This window comes from Miniopterus natalensis, chromosome 5 (genome assembly GCF_054644295.1).
Source record: "Miniopterus natalensis isolate mMinNat1 chromosome 5, mMinNat1.hap1, whole genome shotgun sequence".
In the NCBI taxonomy this organism is placed as follows: domain Eukaryota; kingdom Metazoa; phylum Chordata; class Mammalia; order Chiroptera; family Miniopteridae; genus Miniopterus; species Miniopterus natalensis.
In genome coordinates, this window is record NC_142085.1 from 81373409 (window position 1) to 81400683 (window position 27275).

At 45.8% G+C, this 27275-nt stretch overlaps 1 protein-coding gene across 2 annotated transcripts in view; it reads left to right on the forward strand.

Annotated features, from left to right (window-relative positions):
* Positions 1-27275, forward strand: part of SASH1 (SAM and SH3 domain containing 1) — a 155813-nt gene that overhangs the window by 64066 nt on the left and 64472 nt on the right. The window contains exons 3-5 of one of the 2 annotated variants that reach the window (XM_087817676.1): positions 8065-8115; positions 8240-8289; positions 26275-26315. In XM_087817676.1, the coding sequence (XP_087673802.1) occupies positions 8065-8115; positions 8240-8289; positions 26275-26315 (142 nt within the window). The remainder of the gene's footprint in view (positions 1-8064; positions 8116-8239; positions 8290-26274; positions 26316-27275) is intronic. The other variant, XM_087817677.1, reaches the window with a different exon arrangement.

A 27275-nucleotide genomic window follows, 5' to 3' on the forward strand; every position in this document is an offset into this window, starting at 1 on the left:
AGGGTTTGGATGGGCAGAAAAAGAAGACATTTCAGGTAGCGCGAGTGGAAGTGAAACAGCAGGACAGCGTGCACCCAGGGGACAGTGGACCCAGGACCCATTTTCTAAGAAGACCAAGTATGACCAGCCCACAATACTGACATTTCTGAAGGCTTCCCCTTCAGAAATGTCAGTGTTGTGTTTCCACAGTTTTGGGAAGACTCTGGAACAGAGAAATGCTTCGAGCACAGAGCAGTGTGCTTCTCAAACCGAAATGAGCATACAGATCACCTGGGGGTCTTGGTAAAATGCAGATTTTAATTTAGGTCCGGGGTGGGGCCCAAGGCTGTCTTTATAACTAGCCTTCAGGGGATTCCAGTGCTCACGGTGCAGGACCCACACTTTAAAGAGTGGACACAGAGTACCATTTCAAGATTTCTTTGACAGTAGTGATTGGATGGGCACGACAACTGCTTCGTCATAGGGCTTGAGAGTCAAGGAACCTAAAGACAATCAAGTGACCCATTTTTCTTTCATTGCCATTGAAAACACCAAACAAAACAAAACTGAGGTCTGCATCTCACTGTAGGGCAGGACTGGAACTCTGTGCTCCTAGCTGGCAGCCAGCGCCTCCCTTCCCCCCAGTGGTGTGCCAGGTACCTGCGAGGTGAAGGACCCCAAGGAAGCTGGTGCTGGGAATGGAATGGGTTGGCTGGATGCAGGAAACCTTGTGAAGGGAGAAGCAGTAGCTCCTGGGAGCTGATTCAATGGGGGGAGTGAGAGAACTTCCAAGAAGACGGTGAGGTGTAGACCCTGGTACAATGAGCCCATGCCCGTTGACTGGCAGGAATGGAGGCTCAGACACAAGGGGAGCACACTTGGCCCACTGGGGGGAACCGCGCGCAACGGTAGAGTCTTCTTGTGAAGTGGTGGGTGCCGCATAAGGTTTTTGGTTGGTTGGTTTTGTAATCCTCACCCGAGGATATTTTTTCCATTGCTTTTCAGAGAGTGGAAGGGAAGAGAGAGGGAGAGAGAAAGAGAGACATCGATGTGAGAGAGACACCTCGGTTGGTTGCCTCCCACATGCACCCCGACCTGGGCTGGGGAGCGAGCCTGAAACCAAGGTCCGCGCCCTTGGCCGGAATCGAGCCCGGGACCCTTTGGTCTGGGCTGATGATCTAACCACTGAACCACACCGGCCGGGGCCCACATGAGTTTTTTAATCCACCAGCAGCAGCAGCAGTTTCCCAGCCACTTCCAGCTTGGCTCCCTCCGTGCACGGAGTCAGCAGTCACTGTGCTTTGCGGTGCTTTGTGCACGGGCCGACCTACTGAGCTGCAGAGTTCCCGCCGCTTCCTGCGCCCGTGGGGGAGCGCTTGGCCTGGAGCTGCGCCGTGGGCGCCCCCTCTTCCTCCCTGCTTTTGGACCGGATGGGGGTTCTCCCTCCTGCTCTTCCAGCTGTGAAGCTCATTTGGCTTCGAGCGCTGGCAGCATTCAAGGAGGGAGAGGTGCGGATTCCCACGAGAGGGCGGAAGCCAAGCTGGAGCGGGGAGGAGGGCATGACACTGGGTTTCCAGCACCTTGTGGGGCCCCGGGGGGTTTGACTCAGGTGTATGCGCAGTGGGTTGTATCACCCTAGAGTGAAAATGTGGTCATTTAGGGCCAGAGCCTCCGTTTTGTGCCTGACCGCGTCCTGTTGGTGTGACGGTAGATGTGCGCGCACGTGCACTGGCAGGTGGGCAAGGACACGTGCTCATGTGCTTTGGTTCGGGTTTGGGCAAACCACTGATTTCATCTAGAAACATTTGTTCTTTTTTTTTGCTTCTATGTTAGACATAATAAACATTTAGGGAATTACTGTTTCCAGAGGTTGTCCAAGGTGACAGGAGATGGATTTGAGCCCCCCCCCCCAGTAATTTTTTTGTCACCTGATTCCTTAAAAAAACCAAAAAACCACGCAGTACTATGGTTTAGACTCCAGTCAGGATAGAAATAAGAGGTGATTTCTAAAATCATTACGGACCTTCACTATTAATCATAAAATTCACTCATAGTTTTTTTTTTCTGATAATAGTTATTAAAATTCTAATACCTCAAAGTATTTTAATACAGGGCATGACCTAATTTGGGAAATTGTTTTTAATATTTATTAACGTTTTAGTTTAACTGTTGGGTACAACTAACCTTATTAAATTTAATTTTGGGGATTTTTGTTATGTTTTTAGAAAATACAAAATTAACCCTGGTTAATGTGTTGCCCAGTTAGTTGGGTGTTGTCCTGTGCACTGGTTTGATTTCCAGTAGGGCTCATGCCTGGGATGAGGGCTGGATCCTCGGTAGGGGGTCTGTCTCCCTTTCCCTTCCTCTCTCTCTCTCTGAAAAAAAAAAAAAAAAAATCAGTTAAAAAATCTTTAAAAAAATATGAAAGTAATACGTGAAAAATATGTTAACAATGGAGAAATACATTGACCTTTGCAGGAGTAAGCATGGGTGTGTAAGAGTTCTTTCAGATATTTTCTCATTCATTTGTAAGCATATACATGTAGATAACTGAAAACCATATATAGGATTTGGAGATTGTATTTTTAAGGTGGTCTTTCATTGTCAGAAAAAAAATAATGAAGGTAATGCAAGACTTTATGCTTGTTTAAAAGTACAAAGAGATTAGTAGCATAAGTAGCTGTTGTTAACATTTGGCACGTGTTCTCCAGCCTTTTCCTAGGTATGCGCACATACATACACTCACACGGCCCATATTTATATTTGGGTTGGTTTCCACCATTAAACTTCATTAAGGTAGGGATGTTCATTTAGCATTTATAATCTACAAACTCACCAAGAATTTGTAATGTTAATGATATTTGTCATTCTTAACTAAGGTGTCCAGATGTGGCTTAATGATGAATCGTTAAATCCATAGTTCAAATTTTAGGCATCCACTTTCATTTTAAGTTTACTTAAAAAATTTAAACTAAGCCATAATATCCTTACTTAAAATTATAGGTTCAGGTTCAGCCACTAGTGTTGTGTGGCTCTCTGGGTATTGAACATATACCAGATTTAGAGTTATTTCTCACTACATATTGCTATGCGTACTCTGCAAAGTCAATGAGCATATCACACTAAAAAAGTATTTGTACTTTGGGAACTAATGAATACTTTTCTATAGAACTCTTTGGCTGTGTTCAATTTTGCATTTCTTGGTCTTTTACGACATTTAGATGATGTATCTAAATTTGTTAAATATGGTTTTTTTTCCCTTGAAACAACCAAAGAAAGTCCTCCAGTGCTAGGAAAGAGTCAAATTCTTGACAATTGAGACATTTGCTCAAGATTGAGCCACAGTTAGGATTTAAGAAACTGATAGCTAAACCTTATTAACCTAAAAAATTGTGATATTTCATGATATGGTGTCTGGGATTTTCTTCCAAGTACAGTGCGGTGGGACTGAGCATGGGTGAAGGCATAGATAAAACAGAGTCAAGCAAGAGCTGGGTAACAGGAATTTGAAAGTTCATTATACAGTTTTCTTTGCTTTGGTATGTTTGAGTCTTTTTATAATAATAAGTTTGAAATGAGAGAGGAATTTTAACCTAAAACATTATGATATTTCAACCTTTAAGTGATAGGTTAAGGTTGAAATATATTGCCAAGATATGATACCTGAGTAAACTACAGAAAACATAGAAGACTCCTTATGGACATTGTCCGTGAGTACATGGTCTCATCTCATTCTTCATCTCGAGAACTTAGTAAGGCCCCATACCCTTGGCATTCAGGATGGCAGACTAATTTCTAAAGCAGGTCATAAGGATATTTCCCACCCCAGTGCTCTTCCTACCAAGGGACTTTGACTCTCCTCCCACTGAGAGATGGGGGCCGTGCACCCTCTTGCCTCTAGGAGAGTTTTCAACTCCAGCAGAAGGGACACCATCTGAGGCTCTGTTAGAAAAGGTAATACAGCTTCTGCCTGGCCCTCTGGGTATGTTTGCTCTTGAAACCCAACATCCTGCTGGGAGGAAAGTCCAAGCAGCTACATGGAGCACCCCTGTATGGTGGTCTAGCTGATGGCCCCTGCTGAGGCCCCAGCTGTCAGCCAGCATCGGCCTCCAGATGTGTAAGCTAGCAAGCTTTCTGGTGGTCATGACCCCAGTCATCAAGCCACTCCCACCCAGCTGAGGCCCCAGGCACCTTGGAGTACACACAAGCCTTTCCCGGCATCTTCTTTCTGAATTCTCACCCACAGAATATGTGAGCGTAATAAAATGCTTGTTATTTTTGCAGCTAAGTTTGGGGTGATTTGTTATACAGTGGTAGTAACTGCCGCATATGCTATTGAGGGAGAGAACAGTCAGAATTTGTTGAGAGGGGAGAGAAGAATCTCGTTTCTCAATGATCATCTCTTTTCATAACTTGCCCCGAAGATACATATAATTCAGTGATGTGCTATTCACAGTTTTTACTATTTCCATCAACATGACTTCAGATCAGAAGCTGTATTATGAACCATCACTATTTCCCCATGTAAAGTAGTTTGGGGCTAGGCTATCAGGTGCTTCTTTATAATTCTTCTTGCTCCACCTTTCCCCTTCATCAGGACTTTCTTCTGCTGCTGGAACTCAAGAACCATGGCTTCATGTCCCCTCCCCTTAAACTAGAAGCAGTTGAATTGGAAGCTCAGAAGGGGGCAGCCTCATCTATAGACTGGACGTGGAAGGGGGGTGTCAAGGAGCCCTCCTCTGTCCATCTGACCTGAATTCCTGCTTCTTTATGATGTAGGCACCATCCTTTATTGCTCTTCACATAGCTGGTGCTCCCTCTGATTCCATCATGGCTTTCCACTCTACATTGCACCATGAAAAACAAATCTATTTTTCTCTTGTGATAAACAGAATAAAAAGTTGCCCAGCACTTCCATCGTATATATGTATGACAGTTCTGTTAAGATGTGTTTCATACTCTGCGCACAGGTGGTCTGTCGCAGCGTATATCAGAACACCTGCTACCCTTAACTCCGTGGTGGTCCATTTCTTAGGCTCAATGGTGGGTCCACAAGGGTTTGCTGTATTTTTTATTATGTATTTTTATGTCTTAAATATTCCATACTATTCACATATGCATGATCGCAATTATTAATTGCTCTGCACATTGGTCATTAATATCATGTGACATCCATCAGTGTCATAGTAATGGAATTTTCCCGTAGTCCATTATGTTTTCTCTCCAAACAGCATATAGGTCCTTACTTAGTGGACAGGTTTCCAAGCTTCTTCTTATTTGTGTAGTATTTTTTACTGTAGGATGTGTTTACTCTAAGAAATGCTTCTTAACAATGATGGTAGTCTTTCCTTAAGAGCTGAAATTAATATTTGCTCTGAAAAACATTATTTTGTAGGATGTTCTGGGGAAAAAACACACCACTGGAAACATCACTGTATAAACGCTCCTGTTTAACCTCCCCTGTTCCTGATAAAACAGATGTTCTGCTTGGAAACATTCACTGGGTCTACTATTTTAAAGGGATGAGTTTTAATACATTATATGTCAAACTATGTCCCCTACCACCAATTTTCTAAAAAGCAGCTAAAACACACTCAAATGCCTATTATAAGTAACAAACTGACACATGAAGATGAATTGTTTAGAGTGTTAGCTCCTGATCATCAAACATTTAGTGTGGTTGTGAACTAGCACCTGCTTCTGATGCAGAAACAGGTACATTTTCAGGTACATTTTTCACAACATTCCAAAAATGTTATGTTTACGATATTGAGTGTCAAAGAGGCACTCAGTAAATAAAATGTATTAGAAAAACACAGGTAAAAGTATATAATGCTAGCAGAAAATGTCCTATCATGGACTGTTACCTAGTGAGGTAGAGACTTAGAGTTTGAAGAAAAGTTAAGAACTGAGGCAAGAGTTGAATCGGGCTTTATATATATATATATATATATATATATATATATTTTATGGTTTTGGAAGGATGTCTACTAGAGTTGGGTATTAAAGGGGCAATTTCAGAGGAACTAATAGAGTTTTATCATCACTCTGAGGTTTCCATACTGACTCCTGAAGAGGACAACTTAGAATGAAAAAAAAAGCAAAAATATACCTTTGCTTACCTCCTGCTGTTTAAGTTCGTAAATATCTTACACTATGCTACATGGTTAGCTGTCAAGGAATCACGATTGCACTGAACTCCAGGAACCTCAGAAATTTGTATCCCTTTTGTTGATTACAGCCGAGTCTGATATCATGCCAATTGGACTTGAATGTAAGTCAAACGTTTCCAGGCGTTGTTTTGTAAAAATGGTGTATCAAGTTTGGGACAGAAATATAAATTTGTCCCTAATGAGCAACGGATGGCAATAAAAACCAGGATGTTCACCAGAGAAGTTCTGTGGAGCTTCACGCCACTCCCTGTTTTCATAATAAATAAGGCCCCGGGACTAGGGGTGAGTGGGTTGCCAGCCCATTAAAACACTTTTCTCTTTCATTCGTCTTGTCCAATATCATCCTGTTCTCAGATTGACTCACTCCAGCACATTCACTTTGTAGTCTGTGTTTGTACTGGATTCCTGTTACCTATTTACATTTATGATTTTACTCCAAGTTATAATATTTTATTGCTAAGTTTTAAAAATATCTGTCTAGCCCTGCTGGTGTGGCTCCATGGTTGAAGCATCAGCCCAAGCATAGAAGGGTCACAGGTTTGATTCCCAATCCCATTCAGGTTCGTGCAGGAGGCAACCAGCCGAGTGTGTGTGTGTGTGTCCCTCCCTCCCCCCCTTCCACTCTCTCTAAAAATCAATGGAAAAAATACCTTCCAGTGAGGATTAACAAGAATAAATAAATACAAATAAACATACCGATCTAGTTTTATAATGATACTAATGACGAAATAGGCAACTCGGGAAAAGTGAGCAATTCGATGGCAAGTGAGAATTCGTATTTGAGATGACCTGCTCCTGTCCCCTGTCGGCCGCGACTCGCAGAACAGTCCGCAGGGGGGCGCGTGCAGTCCTGCGGAGCGGAGCAGCTATGGCACGGTGGGGTTACAGGAGAACTCACAGTAATGTGGTGTTTCAGACTTGTGTACTGTTCGTGATAGCACTTAACCGTCTAAACCTGCCCACTGTCCTGCTGTTACGCCTTGTCAGTCAGGCGGGGGCTGCCTGGGTGGCGAGGACCCCGCGTCAGCACCCACTTACCGTTAGCTTGTCTCCTTGGGGAAGATGGGTGTGGTGCCCGGCGCCCTGTGCCCCGGTATCACTCACTTTCCCAGGGCTCAGTCTGACGCCTGTAACTGCATTTCCCTGCTGCTGCCAAAGCTGATGTCACTGAATAGTTTCATCGCAGGTAACTGGCTTATTTCTTTTTCTTTCAAAGGGGATACCGTTTTTTTCACCTGTAAACTGAGAGTGTTGTACTCTCTGTAATTCTTTGCTTCCTCTGCTGCTGCTTTATGACATAACAGTTTTTCAGTGTACTTGTAACACCTTGCATTTATTTCCTCTAATAACTGGATGCTGAGAGTTTTTTGTTTTTAAATTTTCATCTAGGCCAACTCATTTGTACTAGAAGAGCCTGGTGATTTTTCGGGCTGCGAGGTAATACCACGTTAACTTCCAACTTTCCTAAAGACACAACTAGCCCTGCAGCGCTGAATGCCCCGAATCCATTCAGAACTTTAAAATCAGATCGGAACCCTGTTGTTGAAAAAGAAACTGAACACAAATGAGTGGCTGTAAACTCTGTGTCCAAGAGAGGGTCTGGTCACACCTCGAGAATTATGTCGCTATTAACTGTCAGTATTCTTCAGTTAGATTGTGCCTTTTTCTCTGCTTATAAAATTGTCAGTAGTGTCAGGCGGTAACATTTGGAAAACAGTTCAGTTTTAAGAGGCTAGAGCTCTCATTTTAAGAACACTTTAGTTTTCCCAGAAAATCTGTTTATCTCCGCCGTCTCCTCCCACTGTACCCGAGCGTTTCCCAAATTCCCCCATCTCCTGTTACACATGTACTTGTCTTTCTGGTGTGTGCCACGTTTGGAAGTCTCATTAAACCAGCATCTGTTCTGTTTTAGGAGAAAGCCGATGCCAGCCCCACGTCACTTCAGCTGCGGTCCCAGATCGAAGTAAGTACAGTGGCTTTAATCATCTGTTTTTGCTTCTGCTTTTTATTTTTTAAGTGATATTCTGTACGAATCTGACGAAGCCTGCTGCTCAGCCTGTACTGATGCTGTGAATTCTCTCTCCTAGGAGTCACTTGGTTTCTGTAGCGCCGTGTCAACACCAGAAGTGGAAAGAAAGTAAGTTTCCCTGCCCAGGATCAGAAATTCTAAGGTGTCTTTTAGGTCCGTGTTGATGGGTGATCTTCTTGTGTATGTTCTATGGAGATTGATGTCAGTTTCCTTATATGTTGTGTGTCTGAGTACATATATGGGGGGAGGATGGCAAAAGGAGGTTTTTGTTTAAGTATCTACTTTCGTTGGTCGGTAGTTAAATTACCAGCCATCATTACCTAAAAAAAAAGTCATAAGTAAGGATATGAAATAACAACAATAACAATAAGACAAATAATACAAGTAAATGATATAATAATATAATAAAATACCATAAGAATAAACATTTGTATACTCACAGCTGTAAACGTACATTTGCCCTCCCGTCTAGATAGGTAGTAAGACTGTGTTTTCAATTGTAATTTAACTGGCGATGTCTATCGACTCTGTGAAGAGTTACTGATTTCACACAGCTCACTGGGAGTCAACCCTAAATAAACACCTGGAAGTGAGCGTGCAGAAAGGGCAAGGCCAGTTAAGTCAACCAAAATGGGTTTTCTTCTTTTACCTTTGTTTCGGATATACAGTGAAAGTTATAAAGGAGCAAGGTACAAAATTAAAATACATGCCAGAATAAAGCAACGATTGAAACGCCCTCTGCATTTTGATGGGGGTAGGGGTGACCTTAAAATAAATGCTTGTGACAGAAGGTGGCAAATGCTCACTGACCTAAAAGGTAATATTTTTGCTTACTTGTCCTAACTTGGACCCTGTAATTTTTACTCTCTGGGAAGATAATTCTATGTTACATCTCGTGTTTCCAGTATTTCTTTCAGGCAACTGTATAAAACAAAACAAATGCCTTTTTTTCCATGACCTTTCCCTTTCCTACCTTATTCCATTCTAATTATGCTAGAATGTTCTATTTATGATCTTCCGAGGTAAAGAAATTTTAAGAAAGCCCACATATTTAAACAGACACTTCCTTTGGCACAGGGCCACTTGTACCATTTCATGCCAACAGAGACATAGAAGTGGCTTAGGAATCAAGTATTTCTGGAATGAGAAGCACACGTTGGGAGAGCGTGTGTGCGCTTTACAGCCCAGCTCTGCCTAATCCGTCCACGTGTGTGTGCTGCTGGCCCGAGCAGCTTTGGGGGTGGCGGTGGCGTTGGGGGGGGGGAGGTACTGCTTTGCCAAAGCTTCTGTTCTCGGTTGAAGAGGCCCAAGCAGATTCGGTTCAGGACTGAGGAACGTTGGGGGTCACGAGCAAAAGAAAACCAAGGCTGTTGCCCTCTCAAGGTCAGAGGATGGGTGGATGTACAGTGAACATGAATCTCCTTTGTTTTCGTTGCATATATATATTCTCCCAGCAACTTAGTCATGTGGAGGCTGAAATAGCCAAGAGATCTGACTTGACACTGGTTTTGAAACGGGCACGATGGTGCTGTCGGGCTGAGCGTGGGCACAGCGCTGAGCGAGGGGCTGGCGGCTCACCCGCCCTGCTCTGCCACCTGTAGGGCATGATTCAAGCTGAGCACTCAGGTGTCCCCTCCGAGCCTCTGGATCCTTCAGGAAACCAGGGATGTCTGTCTTTCCTCCTGAGGGGAAGTGACTCACCGTATTTGTCCTAATGTTAGGCCGGGCATCTCTCCTTCCCCTCGCCTGTGGGTAGTCATTCTTTCCGCGTTTGCACCCCTCACTTAGTGAGATGTGGCAGGGCTCTGTGGCCGAGAGCGAGACTGATGGCCTCCTCTGAGGTTAACAACAAAAATGGAAAGCATACGCTCAGAAAAGCTGTTGACAGCCCCAGCCTCTTGCTCTGTAATGCCGCCACTTTGTTTCTGTTCTTTTAAATGGTTTCCTTCAACTTCGGTGTTTCTAAATAAATGGAAAGTTCAGTACATTTTGTTCTTCATTTTCTTAATAGTTTTTAAAAATTGTGAAATTCTCTTTTTTTTTTACATTAAAGAACTTTCGAAAAACTGTTTACCTTAACAGAAAATTTGCAATTGTGCGATGAACGTCCATGTAACTTTTACTTAGACGCACCAGTTTTCGTATTCTTGCTCTCGCTCACGTAATCTCGCTAATCATTGTTATTGCTGAGCTATCTGAGAGTGAATTGCAGAGGTCATGGCGTGCACCCCGAAACACTTCACTTCTGTCTCCTAAGGACAAGGACATTCTCTTACCAAACCACAATAGAAGTATCAAGTAGAGGAATTTTAATACTGACTTTGCTAATGTACAGTTTATATTCACGTTCCTTTCATTGTCCCAGCAATGTTTCTTATAGTGGGGTGGAGGGGGTCAAAGGGGGGGAAACAACAATAATCCAGCACTTTTAAAAAAATAACTCATTGCATTTACATGTCCTATCTTTTGTCACATTTAATCTGAAAGGATTTCTTGGCTTTTCTTTGTTCTTTATGGTACTGATATTTTTAAAGAGCGCAGACTGATGGTTTTGTGAAATACTCCTCAGTCTGGGTTTCTCTTTAAGGTTCAGGGAATGCAGTTTTGATGTTGTTGTCCCCTCAGTGCATCCTATCAGTTTGTCTCATTAGTGGTGATACTAATTTCCATCATTTGATTAAGGTGGCATCTCCTGAGTTTCTTCTGAGAAGTTACAGTTTTCCGTTTGCATTAAAAAATACTCTGTGGGAGATCATCTGAGACTATCTGTACATCGTGTTTCTCACCAAACTTTTACCTAGCGGCTTTAGGTTCCTTATTTTTTCTTTTTTATTGATACTAAAAAGAAGGAGAGAGAGAGAGAGAGAGAGAGAGAGACCAGTTCCTTCCATACACGCCCTTGATGAGGGATCAAACCTGAAACCTGGGTATGTGCCCTGACCTGGTATCGAAACTGTGACCCTTGGGTGCACAGGACGACATTCCAAGCTGAGCTATAGGGACAAGGGCTGGTTTTAGATTCCTTTAATGATTCTTGCCTGAATCAATTTTTACTGTGACTTGCAGAATGGTGATACTTACTCTTAAATTAATAATTATTTTGGATTAAATCTCCCAAAAAGGTTTTTCTAGAAAGATCGAAGCATCACTTTGGACACTCAAGGTCAGATTATCATCAGAGTAGGTTTAGTACAGCGTTTATGTTGCATTATTTGTATTTGTGTACTTGAAAAAGCAAATACTTTGAAATGCAAGGCCTGCCCTTCTTCAGATCAAAGTGCTTGCTGGTAGCTTTGCCAGCCCCAGAGGGTGACCTGGCCAGCCAGATGGTTGTGTCTGGTTAGAGCCTGCCGTCCAAAATATGCTCCTGAGTGAGCAGTTTTGTTTGATGGGCAGCAGTTTTTTTCTGCTTTTTATTTGAAAGGCAAGAGAACTCAGTAAACAAAAGTGGACGAGTCCTCCAGCAGTCAGCCCTTGGAAGCAGAGGAGTAGATTGCATTAGACAACATGGGAGTCGAGCCATTGGCCTTGTGGCTCCTGCCTTCCAGACCCACAGTCCCCCACCCCACCCCTCCCCACCCCAGTTGTCTCAGGGGTCTGGACATATCTTGTTTCTTCCCTTCTCCTGAGTTAAAACCTACCTCAGGAAGGTATCAGGCATTAATTACAATGCAAATGTCTGGTTTCTAAAAAAATACGACATCTCTTCCATGGGTATTTAGCATTTAACAGATTTAAACTCTCTAAATTATAGTAATATAGGTCTGACGAAAAGAGGTGGGTCTTTTGTAAGGGAGACAGGCAGTGACAATCACGTACCCAATGTCACTGCGCCTGATCCCCTGCCAGGTGGGCCTGGAGATGTGGGTGGACCTGCACAATATATGATAGCTAGATGGATGAGAGATAGAAAGAAGAGAGACAGAGAACAGACACCTCCCACCCCCACCCCCGCTGGCTCGACAAAGGGCCCATTCATCCTTATTGTCTTCCAGTCTGTCTGGTCCCTCCATATGCTTTCACTGAAATATATAAAGAAGACCAAGGGAGCTCTCATTCGAACCTCTTCTATTGATACCTGTTTCTGTCGGCTGCTGATGAGGCTGCCTACTTCATCACGCCAACCTGGGGTTCATGTCAACCGGCTGAAAGGTGAACGTTGGTCAGATTTCTTGTTACCAGTAAATCTCAAGAATATCTAGAAAACAAGGCTTGTTTTTCCTTATTTGGAAATATCTTTATAACTGTGTCTGTTAGGAACGAGGTTAGCTACGAATAACAGAAAACGTGACAAGTAGTGACATAAACAAATCCAAGATTCCTTAGGTAATCTGCATCCCGTGGTTGGCACTGAGGCTCAGGTAAGCCTTCAGGAACCAGACTCTCTGTGTGTGTGTGTGTGTGTGTGTGTGTGTGTCCTCCTGTTTTAAAGCATCTGCTGCATCTTTGTGGGAAGGAGAAAGGAGAGAAACAGGGTGAAGGGAAATAGATAAGAGGGTAAAAGGCGACAGGTACTCTTCGAGAAAGCTTCCCTAGAAACCCTGTGCAGCGCACCTGCTGTATCCCACTCGCTTCTCCCTGCAGCCCCTGTTCAGCGAGCACCGGCTCTGTGCACGGGACACTGCTGGGGTCCAGGATACTGTGATGAAGCACAGACATGGCCTACATGTGGGGAGATAGACTGGGGAAAATTACATATTTAAAATCGTGCTGTGGAGAAAAGTAAAGCCAAGAAAGGGGACCCAGAATCTGGGTACTTGGCCATCTTAGCCATCGGGGAGTTTGGAGAAGGGAGTATTTAGCTGAACACATTGCTGCCCAGGACAAAGTGGGCTGCTTAAGGAAGGAGGGAGAGGAGACAGTGTGTGGGAAACTAGCAGTATTTTCCACAGTGATTTCATCTTTTGTTTGTGTGTGTATACATATCAAACCAAGGTAGTCTGAAAATAAGCTCGGTGTCTGACACATAAACCCTGCGTCAGGATTATTTTGATTCGTTACTTTTGAGGAAGCCACTGTGGGGGAGCCCATGGCTTTTTCTAGCTGTGTACCTACGTGCAAGTAGTCTTAGTGGCTTGGTTCTTACAGATGGAAAATTGGATAAGAAAAAGCAGGAAATAGTGGATAATGTTTATTGAGTGTTCATTATGGGCCAGGAACTGGTCTAAGCACTTAACGTTGACTCATTTAATACAACAACCCTATGAGGTTCGGTTTTATATCATTCCCATTTACAAATGCAGAAACTGAGGCCCAGAGAGGTCAGTAAGTTGCCCAACGCTACACAGCTAGTAAGCGGCAGAGCCCAGATTTGATCCCTGTTGGGAACCCAGGCTCCTAACCTCTCCAGTACAGTTCAAAGTACTTACCATTGTATTGCTTGTGCAAATGGGAGGTTAGAGGCAAATTGAGTTTGTTAGCATTATATAAAGAACAGCAGTTAAAACCTACACTCCAGTGGTTCTCTGGGTAGTAGGAGCAAGTTTTACCCTCATTCAGATATAAGCTGGGTCTCAGTTATTTATTTACAGAGACAGGAAGGTCCAAAGTAAATCTCCAGGCTTCGCCTTCGCCAGTATTTATAGGCCCCTTTCTACTCAGTCTTTCACCAGAGTTGAACATTCACTGATTTAAAGTTTCACTTTTTTTCATTACCTGTGACTACACTTGAACTATTTTATGGTGAAAAAGTCCAAAACTATATGTAGCATGATGGAAGCGGGAGATAAATACAAGGAGGGAAAGCCAGGAGAGCGGGCTCTGGAGAGAAATAAAAGGGATGGGCCGCAGCGGGAGGGCTCCGTGCAGGCGCGCTCCAGGTGGACATGGTTGCGCGCTCGGATTTGTCTCCTCTGGCAGCTGATTCGTCTTCTGACAGTGTCAGCTTCCTTTTCTTCCCCTGGAAGACCTCCGTCTTCGCCCTCTCTTTTCCTTTAGACCTCAAGAAAGAAGCCGCTGCGCCTCTCACGTGACCCAGCCCCTCTCAATCATCGGGGACCCCCTGGATGGCTTGCGCCTCTGATCCTGCCTCCCCCCTCCCCTCCCCCCATAGTCCGCCCTTTGCCTACCTGTGCCCCTGTCTCGTCCTTACCTGCTCTCCAGGCAGGGTGAAGCTGCTGCGTCTTCTCAGGGGGCCGTACCCCCCCCCCCTGCATGCTGGGTCTCTGGAATCAATGTTCCTTCTGGTGCGGTGTCTGTCCCCCACTGTCACTGTCCTCCCACCTTACCTGGCAGGCTCCATTCAGCCTTTAAAATTCAGCTCTGGTCTTGGCTGCTCCCGGAGCCTCCCCTAATCTGCAGAGTGGAGGTGAAGGGTCCTGCTGTTGGGCTTTCCTGTCACTTGTGCAGTGGACTGCAGTAAACAAGGCATGTGTGTAGTCACCTCCCACTCAGAACTCTGGATCTTTTACGTAAATGACTTTCAATAACGAATAGATGAGTGAGTGGGTAGGTGTGCATGAACGTGCATAGTTCCTTCTGTTCACCCCATGAAAATCTTTCCATGCTCACAAACCATAATCCTGTTTCTCCCCTCCCCCAGTTACCGAGGTCAGTGACGAAACAGTAACTGTCCCAGAGCCCTGCCCCTCCTGCAGACCCTCTTGCATTTGGCGCTGGTGACTTTCCTTTTGGTGTCTGTGACATTGTGGCTTCCCCCTTACATTAGGCCCACTTTTTGCAGTTCCCTTTTGTCTGCCCACCTTTACTTGGGTGTTCTCCCAGGGCTTTTTATCCGGCCTGCAAGCTCTCCCAACATGTTTACCACGCTCACGGCTCTGAACTGCTGTCTAGTCGCCCACCCCAAATCTCCATCTCTGCGTGTCCCATTTCCCAGTCCGGTGCCCTGCCTGCTGCAGCCTCTTGCCGGATGCCTGCCCATCATTATTGCTGTCACCCCAAGCTTTGCATTTTTATAGCAGAACTCATCACCCCCTCTTTACCTTCCTTCATTAAAATCCCCCCTTTTCCTCATCCCTGAACAACACTAATTAACTTTCTGTCTCTATAGATTTGCCTATTCTGGACATTTCATGGAGATGGAGTCATATGTGTTTTAAGTGACTAGCTTATTTCATTTAGCATAGTGTTCTCATTTCGCCACAGTTCGTTCCTTTTTATTATATAAATACTACATTTTGTTTATTAATGGGTGTAGATTTAGGGTTATTTTGACTTTTGGGCTATTATGAATAATGCTGCCATGAACATCTGAATACAAGTTTCTGTGTGGTCATCTGTTTTCTAGTTTAAAAAAAAATTCAACTTATATGCACATACCATACAAGTCACCCATTTAAAGTGTACAACCCAGAGGTGTTTAGTGCATTCACAGCTATGTGTCACCATCACCACAGTCAACCTGGAACATTTTCCTCACCTTCAAATGAATCCCCATTACCTGTTAGCAATCACTCCTGTCTCCTGATGACCCCCAGCCCTAAGCAACCACTGACCTACTCTCCTCTACATAGATTCACCTATTCTGTACATTTCATATGATGTACACTTACACACAAGGTTAAGTGCGTTTTTGGAAGAATATTTGTTTGTTACAGCTCCTTTAGGAATGGAACTTTGAATCTAGTTTTCGGTAACCTCAGCATCCCTGAGATATGTAAGAAATCCTTCAGTGACTTCCTTCCCACGTGGTCCTCCTCACTCTTTCTGAGGAGCTTGTTCCTAGAAACTGGGCTGGGGTGGGGAGGGGCTCAGGCTTCATTTCCTGGTGGAAGCCCCGGAGGGCTGGGTCTTCTGTCTGTGGTCCTGTGGGCTTCTCCTCCTGTGACCAACTGGGTGTGGCTCTATACACTCCTGCTCGTTCACAGAAGTGCACTGGAGACCCGCAGGCATGGGGTCATCAGAGGTCCTCAGGCTCAGACCAGATTCAGTGAGAACTGCTGATGAGGTCTGTGGGTTTGCTAGGAAATCCAGGTCAAGCCTCATCTCTGGAGCCGAGACGAATGCATCCTGTTTCCACATCCTGTTGTGGCAGGGCTGTGGGTGGGGAGGGGAACACCAGGTTTTCCCGTGAGGAGCGTGCACGTGGGCCCTGGCGTGAGGAAGCCAAGTGGTGGCATGTGCTTCAGATTCGTTCACGTGTCGGTTCGTCCTGGTTCAGGGGGATGTATCCTCGCTGCATGCCCACTGTCCTCCATTGTCTGGTCCTTTGAGCTCACCAGGGTGGGAAGGACAGGCAGAACAGCAAGCTTAGATTTCACAAGATAAATGGGCTGCACCAAGAACCAGGCATTGGCATGTATATTATGTATTCTTTTGCTTTACTCACTTTATCGATAGCCACCTGCCAAGGCGGTGGGCATGAGGGTAAGGTCGCTGTCCAGGGGGCTGGTACTTTCAGCTCGCTTCCTGTCTGTGATTGATCATCTGAGTCACACACACACCCCCCACACACACACCCCCGCTTCAGCTCAGTTACCCAGTGATGAGTGTGAGTCAGTGGTCTCCAGGGTTCCTTTTGGCCGGAGCCCTGTCATATTCTGCCCGAGTCCAGTGCACTCCCTGCACCGGCAGCTCTGCGTACACTGTCATATAGGCAGCTCGCTGTCGCTGGCATCGGCTGTGGTGTGAACGGAACCTGAGCCCAGATTTAAGCTGTGCTAATTGTGGATTTAACTCCTCTAAGCTCAGGTTCCCAGCCGATGAAACGAGCACAATAAAAGCTCTTCCTGAGGGTCATTGTGCAGGAGGCTAGCACGGTGCCTGGCATATGATAGATGCTCACGTTTCCCTTGTCCCGTCCCCAGCTCCTCTGTAACGTGGGGCGCTGCCCAGGACAGTGGCAGTGTGACTGGTTTCCATCCTCAGTCTCAGCACATGGAGCCATACACAGGGCTCGTTGATGGCCACGGCCATTTAGAATATGCCACTCCAGCCCAAGCTTTCCTTTCCATGCCCCAAAGGAGGGGGGTGGGGTGGCTGGGAAACAGCCACTGTTTCCAGAGCCCATGCGGTCTGGTGAACCCTGAGGTATGTGCCTGTGCGGGCAGATCGGTGCCTGCTCACGTGGCTGCTGTGTCGCACGGCATATTTGAAGGTCTCAACATTCCAGAGTGCAGGGCCCGGGGCAGGGCCAGCTGTGCCAGACTTCTCCACCTCAGCTGTTGCCTCTGAGAACTCTGTTGCCTTTAACTCTGTCTGGTGGATGAGCCTCCAGCTGACCCAGCCCTGGCTCTCATCCGCACGCCTGGGCTGCATCCCTCCTGTGCAACTGCAGGCGATAGACGTGATGGCCAGGAAGCGTTCAGTGTGGAGGGTGGCTGCTGGTCATGCTCTCTTCTGCAGGTGAGGTCATCAGAATATGGGGCCAGGGAGGAGGGTGGGTGGGAGCGAGGCTGTCAGTAAATAAGTACATTCCTTTCCCGGCAGGTAAGGCAAGACCCATACCTACAATTTCCATGTGTCAGTCCTTCTAACAAAATTGTGATGTAGATGGTAGTTTACAGAGGTTAGAAAGACTCTGTGCCTTTCCAAGATCATGAAGCCTTGGGCTACTCCCGATCCAGACCTGTTTACCTGCCAGGGTCAAGCCTTCTGCCGTAGACTCCGCCACAGGGGCCACACAAGGACCGAGGTGCTGAGGAGGGACCCATGATGGGCTCGGCAGCCAGTGAAGTTTAATTGAGTAAACCTTTCCCAGTTTCTGCTGTGCGGATGAGTCAGGTAGGCCCTGGAAAGGTGGGTAGGAGAGGAAAGGTAGCTGTCCTCTTGACATGACCAGAGGATACAACATTGTGTGATTTCAGTGCAGAGGAACTGCCAGAGGAGGGACAGTCATCATGGTGACCTTGGTAGCACTGCCTGGTATGGGATCACCTCCAGCACATGCTGGTGTGTCTCTTCAGATAAGCCAGAGGATCTGACGGGGGAGGACATGAAGCAATCAGAGAGCAACGTGAGACCAGCTCGGGATTACCACGCCCAGGGAGCCGCTCTGTGGGTGCAAAGGTGGAGGGCACAGGGATGTGGCACCGGAGATATATAGGAATTTAAAAACGAGATCGGAATGGTGACGGATGTTAACTAGACCTATTGTGGTGATGATTTCCCAGTGTATACGGAGAGGAAATCATTATGTTGCATGCCTGGAACTAACAATATTATGTGTCAGCTATACCTCAATAACAAAAGAGATCTGAGGAGACAGGTTAGTGTGAGTTCGCATTTTCATAGTATTGATAACATAGAACATTTCCACCCACTGTTTCTGAAGGAGTAAAAAGTGGGAAAAAAAAATGCAAAGAAGGTTAAATTGGCTATGTCACTGGTCTCGTGGAAGGGACCCAATCCTCTGTGCTGCCTCCAGAAGTGCTGGGGCAGGCAGGCGGCTCCCACAGCCAGGCCCTGGAGTGGCCTGTCACTGCACCTCCAGCATGTCATCAGTGAGGCCCGCAGGTCCTCCAACTTTGGCCTCCACAGACTCCTCTGCTCCCTCAGAGCAGCTGACAGAAGACAGGCCGGCAGCCCTGGCCCCCATGTCCCCCAGGGCTCCTCAGCATCCAGACAGCACAGCAGCCGGCATGGCCAGCAGGGCTCGGGCGGTGGTGAATGGGAGCTGCTGTTTCCACTGAGAAAGTTCTGACCAGCTTCCTGTGCTGTCTCCATGGAAACAGACCGAGGAGATAATTGAATGGAGCCTCTCTTCCTCCCACGGTCCCTCTCCCTGTCCCCACCCTGAGGCTGAGGCTGAGGCTGGTACAGGCCAGCCTCTCCCTGCAGGTCCATGCAAATTTGTTAAGAAGATCAAAGGCCGGTTTTCCTACTGTACCAACCTCCACTGGGATAAGTTACCCCATGGAATAAGTTACCTCTACCTGTCAGGGTGGTTGTCCACCTTCACACACAGTCTTGAGCTGGACCCTGCATCACGCATCCCAGTAACCAAATGGCCTTGCAGAGAAATGGCAGACGCTCTCCAGCCATCAGCGGCTTCAAATCTCAGCCATGTTTCCTTGCAGAAAAGCCATTCTTGGACCATGCATTTATTACACATATGTAGTACATTTTTAAGGGGAAATAGAGGGAAGGAATAATTTCTCTCCGTTTACAGAAAAAGTAGCAGCCATAAAAAAAAATGTCAACAAAGCTGCTTATAGTCCCCCCCCTTCATGTTATAAAAACTAGCTTTTGTGGTAAAAACAATGTGCTAAAACCCTGTTATATTTTATTTTTGCTTTTGACAGTACAGTAATTCTTAAGATATAAAGACCTATATAAAATTCAAAAGTTCACATCCAGGCCGTAAAAGGAAGGCATTTCATGTTTACTCATTACCCCAAACCCAGAACGAACAAACAGGAGGTGGAGTTCAAGGCCTTTTCCTATTTTGAACTCCTTCATTTACATGTCAGAGCTTCTCCTGAGCTGCGGACTCCAGTGGCCAAGTGACAAACTTCCACTGCACTCTCAGTGCCCATAGTTAGAGGAAGTGTACACTGACCTGGCTTTAGGCTCACACTGTGCCTGGCACTGTGAGTGCAGCAAGGAGTAAGACAGGAGAGGCCCTTCCCTTCATGAATCTGGTCTTTTAGTGGGGAGAACATGAGTCTGGGTGTCAGACAAGCTGAGTTTAAGCCCCAGCTCTGTGACTTACAATGGGAGACGTCACATGAACACTCCAGGCCTCAGTCTCTTCATCTGTATGATGGGCCTAGTTTTTTTCCCGGTCTCTGTGAACCTGAAATAGGATGCGACTTACATGAATGTACTTGGTAAACCCAGACCCAATGCTTTATAGAAGTTCGCCCTTTTTACTCCTTAAACCCTGAACCAGTTAGGATTATAATTATATTCACTGATATGTAACCGAAACCTGGCTGCAGTGTTGAGGCAAATGGGGGCATATTTTTTCATATTAGCAAGGAGCCTGGAGGTAGGTGCTCCAAGGCTGATACAGCTGCTCAAGGAATTACTTTCTCTCCTCCACCATCGGTACTATGCGACTCTCTTCCTTATGAGAAAATGACCACTGCTTGGGCGTTGTGCCCATGTTTTGGTCAGTACCAAGGGGAAGGCCAGAGGGCAAAAAACATGTGAAAATTGAGTCAGTCTTTTTCATTATGAAAACACTAGCTTTCCCAGAAACACCCAGCTGTAAAGTCCCAGTTACATCTTGGGCAGATATTGGCAGTTGGCCTCTGCTAGCTACAGGGGAATGTGGGGAGGTGAGGGGAGTATTTTAACAGGGCACACTGGCACCCAAACAGAACCAGGGTTCTTAGTAAGAAAGAAGATAAGCATGGATATTAAAATGGAAGGCAGCTGGCCTTGCCTCCGGCTGTAACCACTTGCTCAACCATTCTCCTATCTTGCAGCTTGTCGATACAATCTACCTAATGATATTGTAAATGCCTGGAAGGTATGGGCCATGTGTACTTGTCCCCCAGCAAGCTTCCCAGGACTGCATTACCTACGCCAAAGCAATAAACACCGAACAGGAAATCGTCATTGGTTGTTTTTATAAGAAACTGATGAGTGGCTGATGCCTTTTTATATGCTCTTGCAGGCAAAATAATATTATATGCCTTCTAGTGTGCCATGGGGATATTCTGAAGAATTGGGAGGGCATTTAGAACTTTCCAGTGCTTTCGCTAGTGCCATCAGCATCAAAGCTGGCATCCACACAGCAGGTGTTTGTCAACTTCATATGCAGTTCAGACCCACGAGTCCACAAATGAAGATGAATATGGCCCAGATGGAAAAGAGGTTTTTGGAAACCTTGGGGGATGAATGTGTTCTTGTCCCAGCTTTGATTCTCCTGCCCGAGCCCACGCCCGTGGGCATGCTCAGCTCTGCTCTTCTGCACTTCGTATGGTCCTCGCCTGATGGAAGTTGAGGCGTGGACACAACCAGGCCGTGGGCCTCCGGTGTGGAGAGGTAGCTCTTGGATGCTTTTCAGGCCTGAAACTCTTAAACCGCCAGTGTCCTGCATCATTAACTTGCGGTACCAGTTACGGGATGGTGAGCGAAAGGACACAAATCCCTTTCAGTGCACCTCTGGGAAGGAGTTTCAGATTCAACGGGGGCAGAGCCTGTGCTCGACCCCGAGGGCTTGTCTGCCATCCCCAGGTGCCGGAGAACCAGCCCCGTCCATGTTGAGAAACTGAAGTGCATTTTGAGAAGGACTTGGGAGACTTGACTCCATAGGGGAAGCTGAAAGGCAAGGTCAGCGATTATAATCCCTGGCTTTTTGTTGTGGCTCAGCCTGTACAGGCTTGTTCTAGATACTCTACAAGTCGTACTTGACCGAAACCTCTAGAAAACCTCTCTCTTTTGCGTAGCAGGAAACTGGGATTCAGCGGGTCTGAGTCACTTGTCAGAAGTTACCGGTTAGTAAAGGGTAGAGCTGGGCTTTGAAGCCGGGTGGTTGGATTCCAGAACCCACATTTGGAGCCGTTGTGCGGGGCAGCTTCCAGGATAATGGGCTTTAGGAAACATCTGAGATGATGTTATTCATGTGTAGATACCAACTCTCTGTTGACCTCATGGTCAGTCATTGGTGTGTGTGGCTTTTTTAATTCTAAGAAAAACATGAATTACTTGTATAAGGACGACTGAGAAGAGGAATTATTATATCCACCCAAATTATTTGAGGGAAGTTAATGTTAAAAAAAAAGGGGGGGGGGAGGAACCTTGGTGACTCAGAAACTGCTGGGGCCTAGGAGATGCATAGCGGCAGTCTCTAGAGATTGGTTAGATGAGGTCACATTTATGGGGAATGTAGCAAGTGCCAGGCACTGTGCTCAGCTCTTTACATTCATTGTCTCATGTGATGCTCCTAATAAATAGTCTAGCAGGTTATTGGGTTATTAAGGTAGGTTCTGTTTTTATCACCATTACTTCACATAAAAAGAAGCATGGCTTAGATTCGTGTGCCTGGCACCTGAGTGTGTGAGCACCGAGCCTGTGCTGTGTCAGACTGTTGCCTTGGACTTGGTGCTTCAGACACCTACCTGCCTTGATCATTTATGAAGGTGACCTTGTAACAAAAGCCAGAAAGTACAGGCTGGGAATAGACTGTGAAATGAAAGAAAAGGCCTCTGTGGGGTTGTTTTCACCAGAGACAGAATGTCACCAATGTTGTCATTGATACTAAACACCAGGGAGTTCTAACAATATGCCAGGTTTTGGCAATAGAATTACTTTCAATTCAAGCCACTGTATTTGCAAAGCTAAATTCTGTCCTACCTATGAAATCCAGCAGCTATTGGTTGGGAAGGACTCAATCCCTAGGGGGAATGGGGGTGGGGGAGGGAGGGAAGCTGGCACATGGGGCGCAGGATTTAAGGTGGCACTTGACCCTGAGAGCGAGCACCTCCCACACTGTGGACGCTCTGTGTCTCTTGCCTCACCCTGGTCCTGGTCCTGAGAAAGGGACTGACCATTGAATTTTTAGACAGTAGATAAGAGAACAGGAATTTGTTTCATACATATTTCTATTAAATAGAAGAGAGATGCTCCTAGGATGAAAAATATCTTTGATACCCAAAGGATAATCAGAAATATCAAATTAAGGAGTTACCCATTTAACACAAAATGATTTGTCACTAAATGTGTAAAATATGAATGTGAGTAGTTATGTTTAAGTAAGTCATAGAGAAAAAGAAATTATTAACTACTAAAAATCCCCTCAACTCTCTTACCTTCCTCCCCCTCTACACATACAATTTAGTAGCACAGGGGTCTCAGTCCTTTCCTACGTCCTGAGGCAAATGCTGCTGGCTTTGGGGACCTCCTTGGCAGGCCTGGGACGATGCAGGAAAAGACCCAGACACCGCAAAAGCCCTGATTGAGATTTCAGCAGGAAAGAAGTAATGGAGAAGCGTGTTTCCCGAGACTCAAGATAAAGAACCTTAAAAATCCCCTAAGTATAGGTTTTCCAGTAACACATAACATATGTTCCTTTCTTAGAAATTGAGTTATGACAGTTTTTCTTATTGTTTTTGTTTGGTTATAATGAAGTTTCTGGACAGTCCATCAAAATAAGACGTGAATCTATTTGAGGAATTCCTTTGCACGTGGCGTTCGCTCCGCTCTCCTGGTGTGCCAGGCTGAGTGTGCAGCCGGGCGAGAGTCGTCTTTGCCCGGAGGCCCCTTAGGCTGTTTGTATATAAATAGAGAAAGAAAAATGAGTTGGAGCCAAATTGGCCCCCTTTCCTTCAACAGTCACACAGAGGATCCCGCCATTGCAACTCGACCAAATCCTGAGACGTGTCGTCGGAACACGTCGTCCTAATAAACCCGTGGGCCGTGTTCGCATTCGTGCGCTGTCTCCGCACGTTCTTCTGGGTGTCACTGCAGTAATTTACCCAAGGACAGGGCCTGTGTGTAATACATGAATTTCTGTCACGCGAAGGAGCGGTGCGGTGACGTGGGCAGGGCGTTGACCGGGGGAGTCGGAGCCAGGCCTTCTGCACCCAGCCCCGCGCTTGCCCGGCTGTGTCTTGGGCAGCTCACCCCTCCCCAGCTCCGGGAGGATCCTGCTCTGTGACAGGAGGGTCGGTGAGAGCCTTCTCCTTAAGAGGCGGAATTCTATACAAATGACAAGAGTTTCATCTTGACCTGTGCTGGTTTCCCCTTCCCTGTGGTCTTAGGAGCCTCTCCACCGTGGAGCGATAGCCTCAGTAGGAAAGAACATAGAGCAGCCGAAATGTACCCTGTGTGACGTTTGAGGCAGTGATACAATTTGTGTGGAATTGATTTTAATGCTGTCCTGCTTGGGAAAGGTAAAAGGCGCTCCCCTGCTCTCCCTGCTCCCCACTGACCGCTCCCCCTCCGTCCACTGCCTGCTCCATCTCCTCCTGGCCCCAAAAATCGGAGGGCCCTGAGCTCCGCCCTCCGACAGCTTCTCTCCCTTGTGTTCAGTCGGTCTCCTAGCTCTCAAGGTGCAAGCGCCTTCCAAATCCCTGTCTCCAGCCCTCAGCAACTCCCTGGAACTCCAGTGTCATACAGCCCACGGTCTCCCCCGCGTCCCCAGAGATGTTCCATGAGCTCCTCAAGCTCACGCAGCCAGACTGCTCTCCCCTCGCTGCCCTCCTCTGCTCTCCCCGACCGCGTCCTCCCTTCGCGCGGGACTGCATGGCATGTCAGCACACCATTGAGGTCTCTGCTCAGCTGCCACCTCTCCCGAGAGCCCTTCTCTATCTGTCCCATCCAGAATTCTCCCCACTTCTGAATCTGCACCCCCCTTGCTTCTCTCCCCCATCCCAGTGCCAAGAGAATTGGGATCTTACCAGTCTTGTTTACCACTGTTCTCAGTGCCCCAGAGGATGCCAGACCTTAATGGGGGCCGGGTAAATATTTATTGAAGGAGGGAATAAATGGATGAAGGAAAGAAAACAAAGGGAGGAAGCAGATTAACCTCGAATTTGCTAAACACTGAGTGGGACAAGGAATTGGTTCACTTCGGGGGGTTCTTTTTCTTAAGTTTTTTAAAAAACCTAATTGATAAGTTCCTTAGGAATTTTCTTTAGGCCTTCATTGAGGGCTAAAGTAGTTTAGGATCTGAAGGGGAAATGTAAACACTGCTGTTTTGGAGCCTCATAGTTGTAGCTGAACTCGATGATAAATGCTTAAATAGGTTTTCAAAGAGCAGCAGAATATTACCATTGCTTCCTAGCCATCGGGCTCCATGCTGAAGTTCCCACCCTTTTTTACCCCTTTGGCAGTGAAAGTGATGGGCCGAAAAGGCCTGACGACCTGCTTCCAGAGCTGCCGTTTCCAGGCCTTGGCGTCTGGCTGGAAGGATGAATTACTAGGAGGCCTTTGGAACTGACTTCTGAGCATTAATTTCTTCCACCAGGACATCAGTAAATGACCCCTTCCACCTGCTGCCATCCAAATTTGGAATTTGGTTACATCACTGATTTTTGCTCCTGCTGGATGAGTTTTATAATCAGTCTCAAGGAGAAAGGAGATGGCATTTCGTGTCGCTGCTCTGCCAGCTTCTGTTTGCAGGGACAGTTCACTGCGTCCAAATTAAACTTCATGTGGTGCCATTTTTCCCCCCTTTGCAAATTGATGAGTTGGGTAGCCTCATGCTTATGAAACAGTGCTTGCTATTCTTTGGCCAGTATTTAGATTGTGAACTTGTGAAATTTCATAAATAAGGTCCCAGCTGGCCACGGCAAGCTGAATAAAGGGTCTCCAGTGCCATCTGCTGGCACCCTAGGGAAGTCTAGCAGAAGCATCTCTTGCAAAACAAACACAATCCAAAGTGCAAACCTGAGGATAAATTATTCAAAATGTGTGATAATTGGAAGAAAGTGGATGTAAACAATGAAAGGATTGTAAGTCTGTGAGTTTGCTGGAGAAATGCTTAACTGCCTGGTTTGTGTCTGTGTTCACATTTCAGGTTGTTTGGGTTCATCTCTATCAGCAAACTGGCAGCCAGGCCGGGGCAGGGCGTGGGCCAAATCTGATGCCCACATCTTTTAAAACATTGCGTTATTTGCCATCACTTAAAAATGTGGAGCTCTCATTTTTAAAAAAATGCAGATTTCTGGCTTTAATTTGAACATTGGAAGATCTAGCGAGATGCACAGTGCACTTGCCAATTGGCAGCTACCGGCTGGAGGACCTACATGCTGGCTGCCTTCTCTCTTTGGGGCACCCAGCCTCCTGTTGCTTGGGGGGGTCCCTACTCCCCCGACTGTTTCTCCTACAGCTTACTTACCTCCTGGTCTGAGTGGCATTTGTGATCCTAGGTCTATATTTTCCTTATTATTTGCCGCCTTTTCCCCGTTTACACAAGAGACTTCTCAATGGCGGTAATCTAATGGGTAGTTAATAGTTCACAGAAATGGAAGGTACTTCAGCTCTCACCTAGGGAAGTCCGTCCCCTTCATTTAATAGAGGTCTTACCCTGGAGTGAGTCTTTAATAAATGTTGACAAATGGTCCGTGAGTGTGTTTCTAGAAAGGCAGTCCCTGGCTAGAAAAGGCCATTGGTAAATACCATATAAAAACGTTGCTGGCTCAGCTAAGTAGTATTGAGGCGGCTCAACCTATTGAGGGGGTTGTCAGTTCTCCTACGAAGGCAGGGCCCCCTGTAATCAGGCTTGTTTTTCTTTTCTAGGAACTCTCTTCACAAGTCCAACTCGGAAGACAGCGCTGTAGGTCAGTACCACTTTTCTAGGTTTATCTATTTAAAATACTTTTAATACTTTGTAGAATACATAAATACCCGAAAACACAAAAACCACAGACACCTTCCACCCTGAAATAAGCACTGTTAAGATATTGATACACAACTTTCCTCTGTTTTTTTTATACTGTATTTGTATGGGTTAAAAAACACCACATAGTTGCAATTGTATTCTAGATTATTTTACAACTTTTTTCAATTGACTTTGTCCTGAGCATTTCCCCACATGACTGGGTATTCCTTACAGTAAAATTCTTACGTCTGCATGAGAATCTGCCGTAGTGGATGTGCCATAATTTAATCGACCAGTCGCTTCTTTGCTGAACATTTAGTTTCCAGGATTTTTCCTCTATCACAGAGAAATGGTGCTACTCTAAAAATCTTTGAGCCCATCCTTGATCATGATAAATCCTTTGATTTGGGACTTTTGAATCAAAGAGTATGCACAATGAAGGTTTTACAGATTTTATATTTCCTTGATTATAAAATCTACTCTTGATTCAGTAACATCTTTTCTGTTTGGGTCAGAGGGAGCCTGGCAAAGTAATTGTGATTAAGAGCATGAATGCGCAAATCAGGCTTTGATTTGGATTTGAATCTTGACTCTGCCAACTAAATAATGACTTTTGGGCAGACCCCTTGCCTCTCTGCGTCTCAGTTTTCTCACCTACTAAATGGGAACAATGATACATCATATGTTCATTGTGAGTATTAAGTGAGATGGCAACGTGCCTGGGTATAGTGAGTGCTACGTAAACGTTAGCTGTCACCATTTATTTTTTAAGCCATACCTTCATTTCAGAAACATTAAAATGGGTGTATAGTTTACAGTCAAAGAATTACTTTACATTCCAGATTGCCCTCGTTTCTCTTTGTTTTTTAAAAGTTATTACATATTATTGATGACCAGCACCTTCCCAGATACTAAAAAT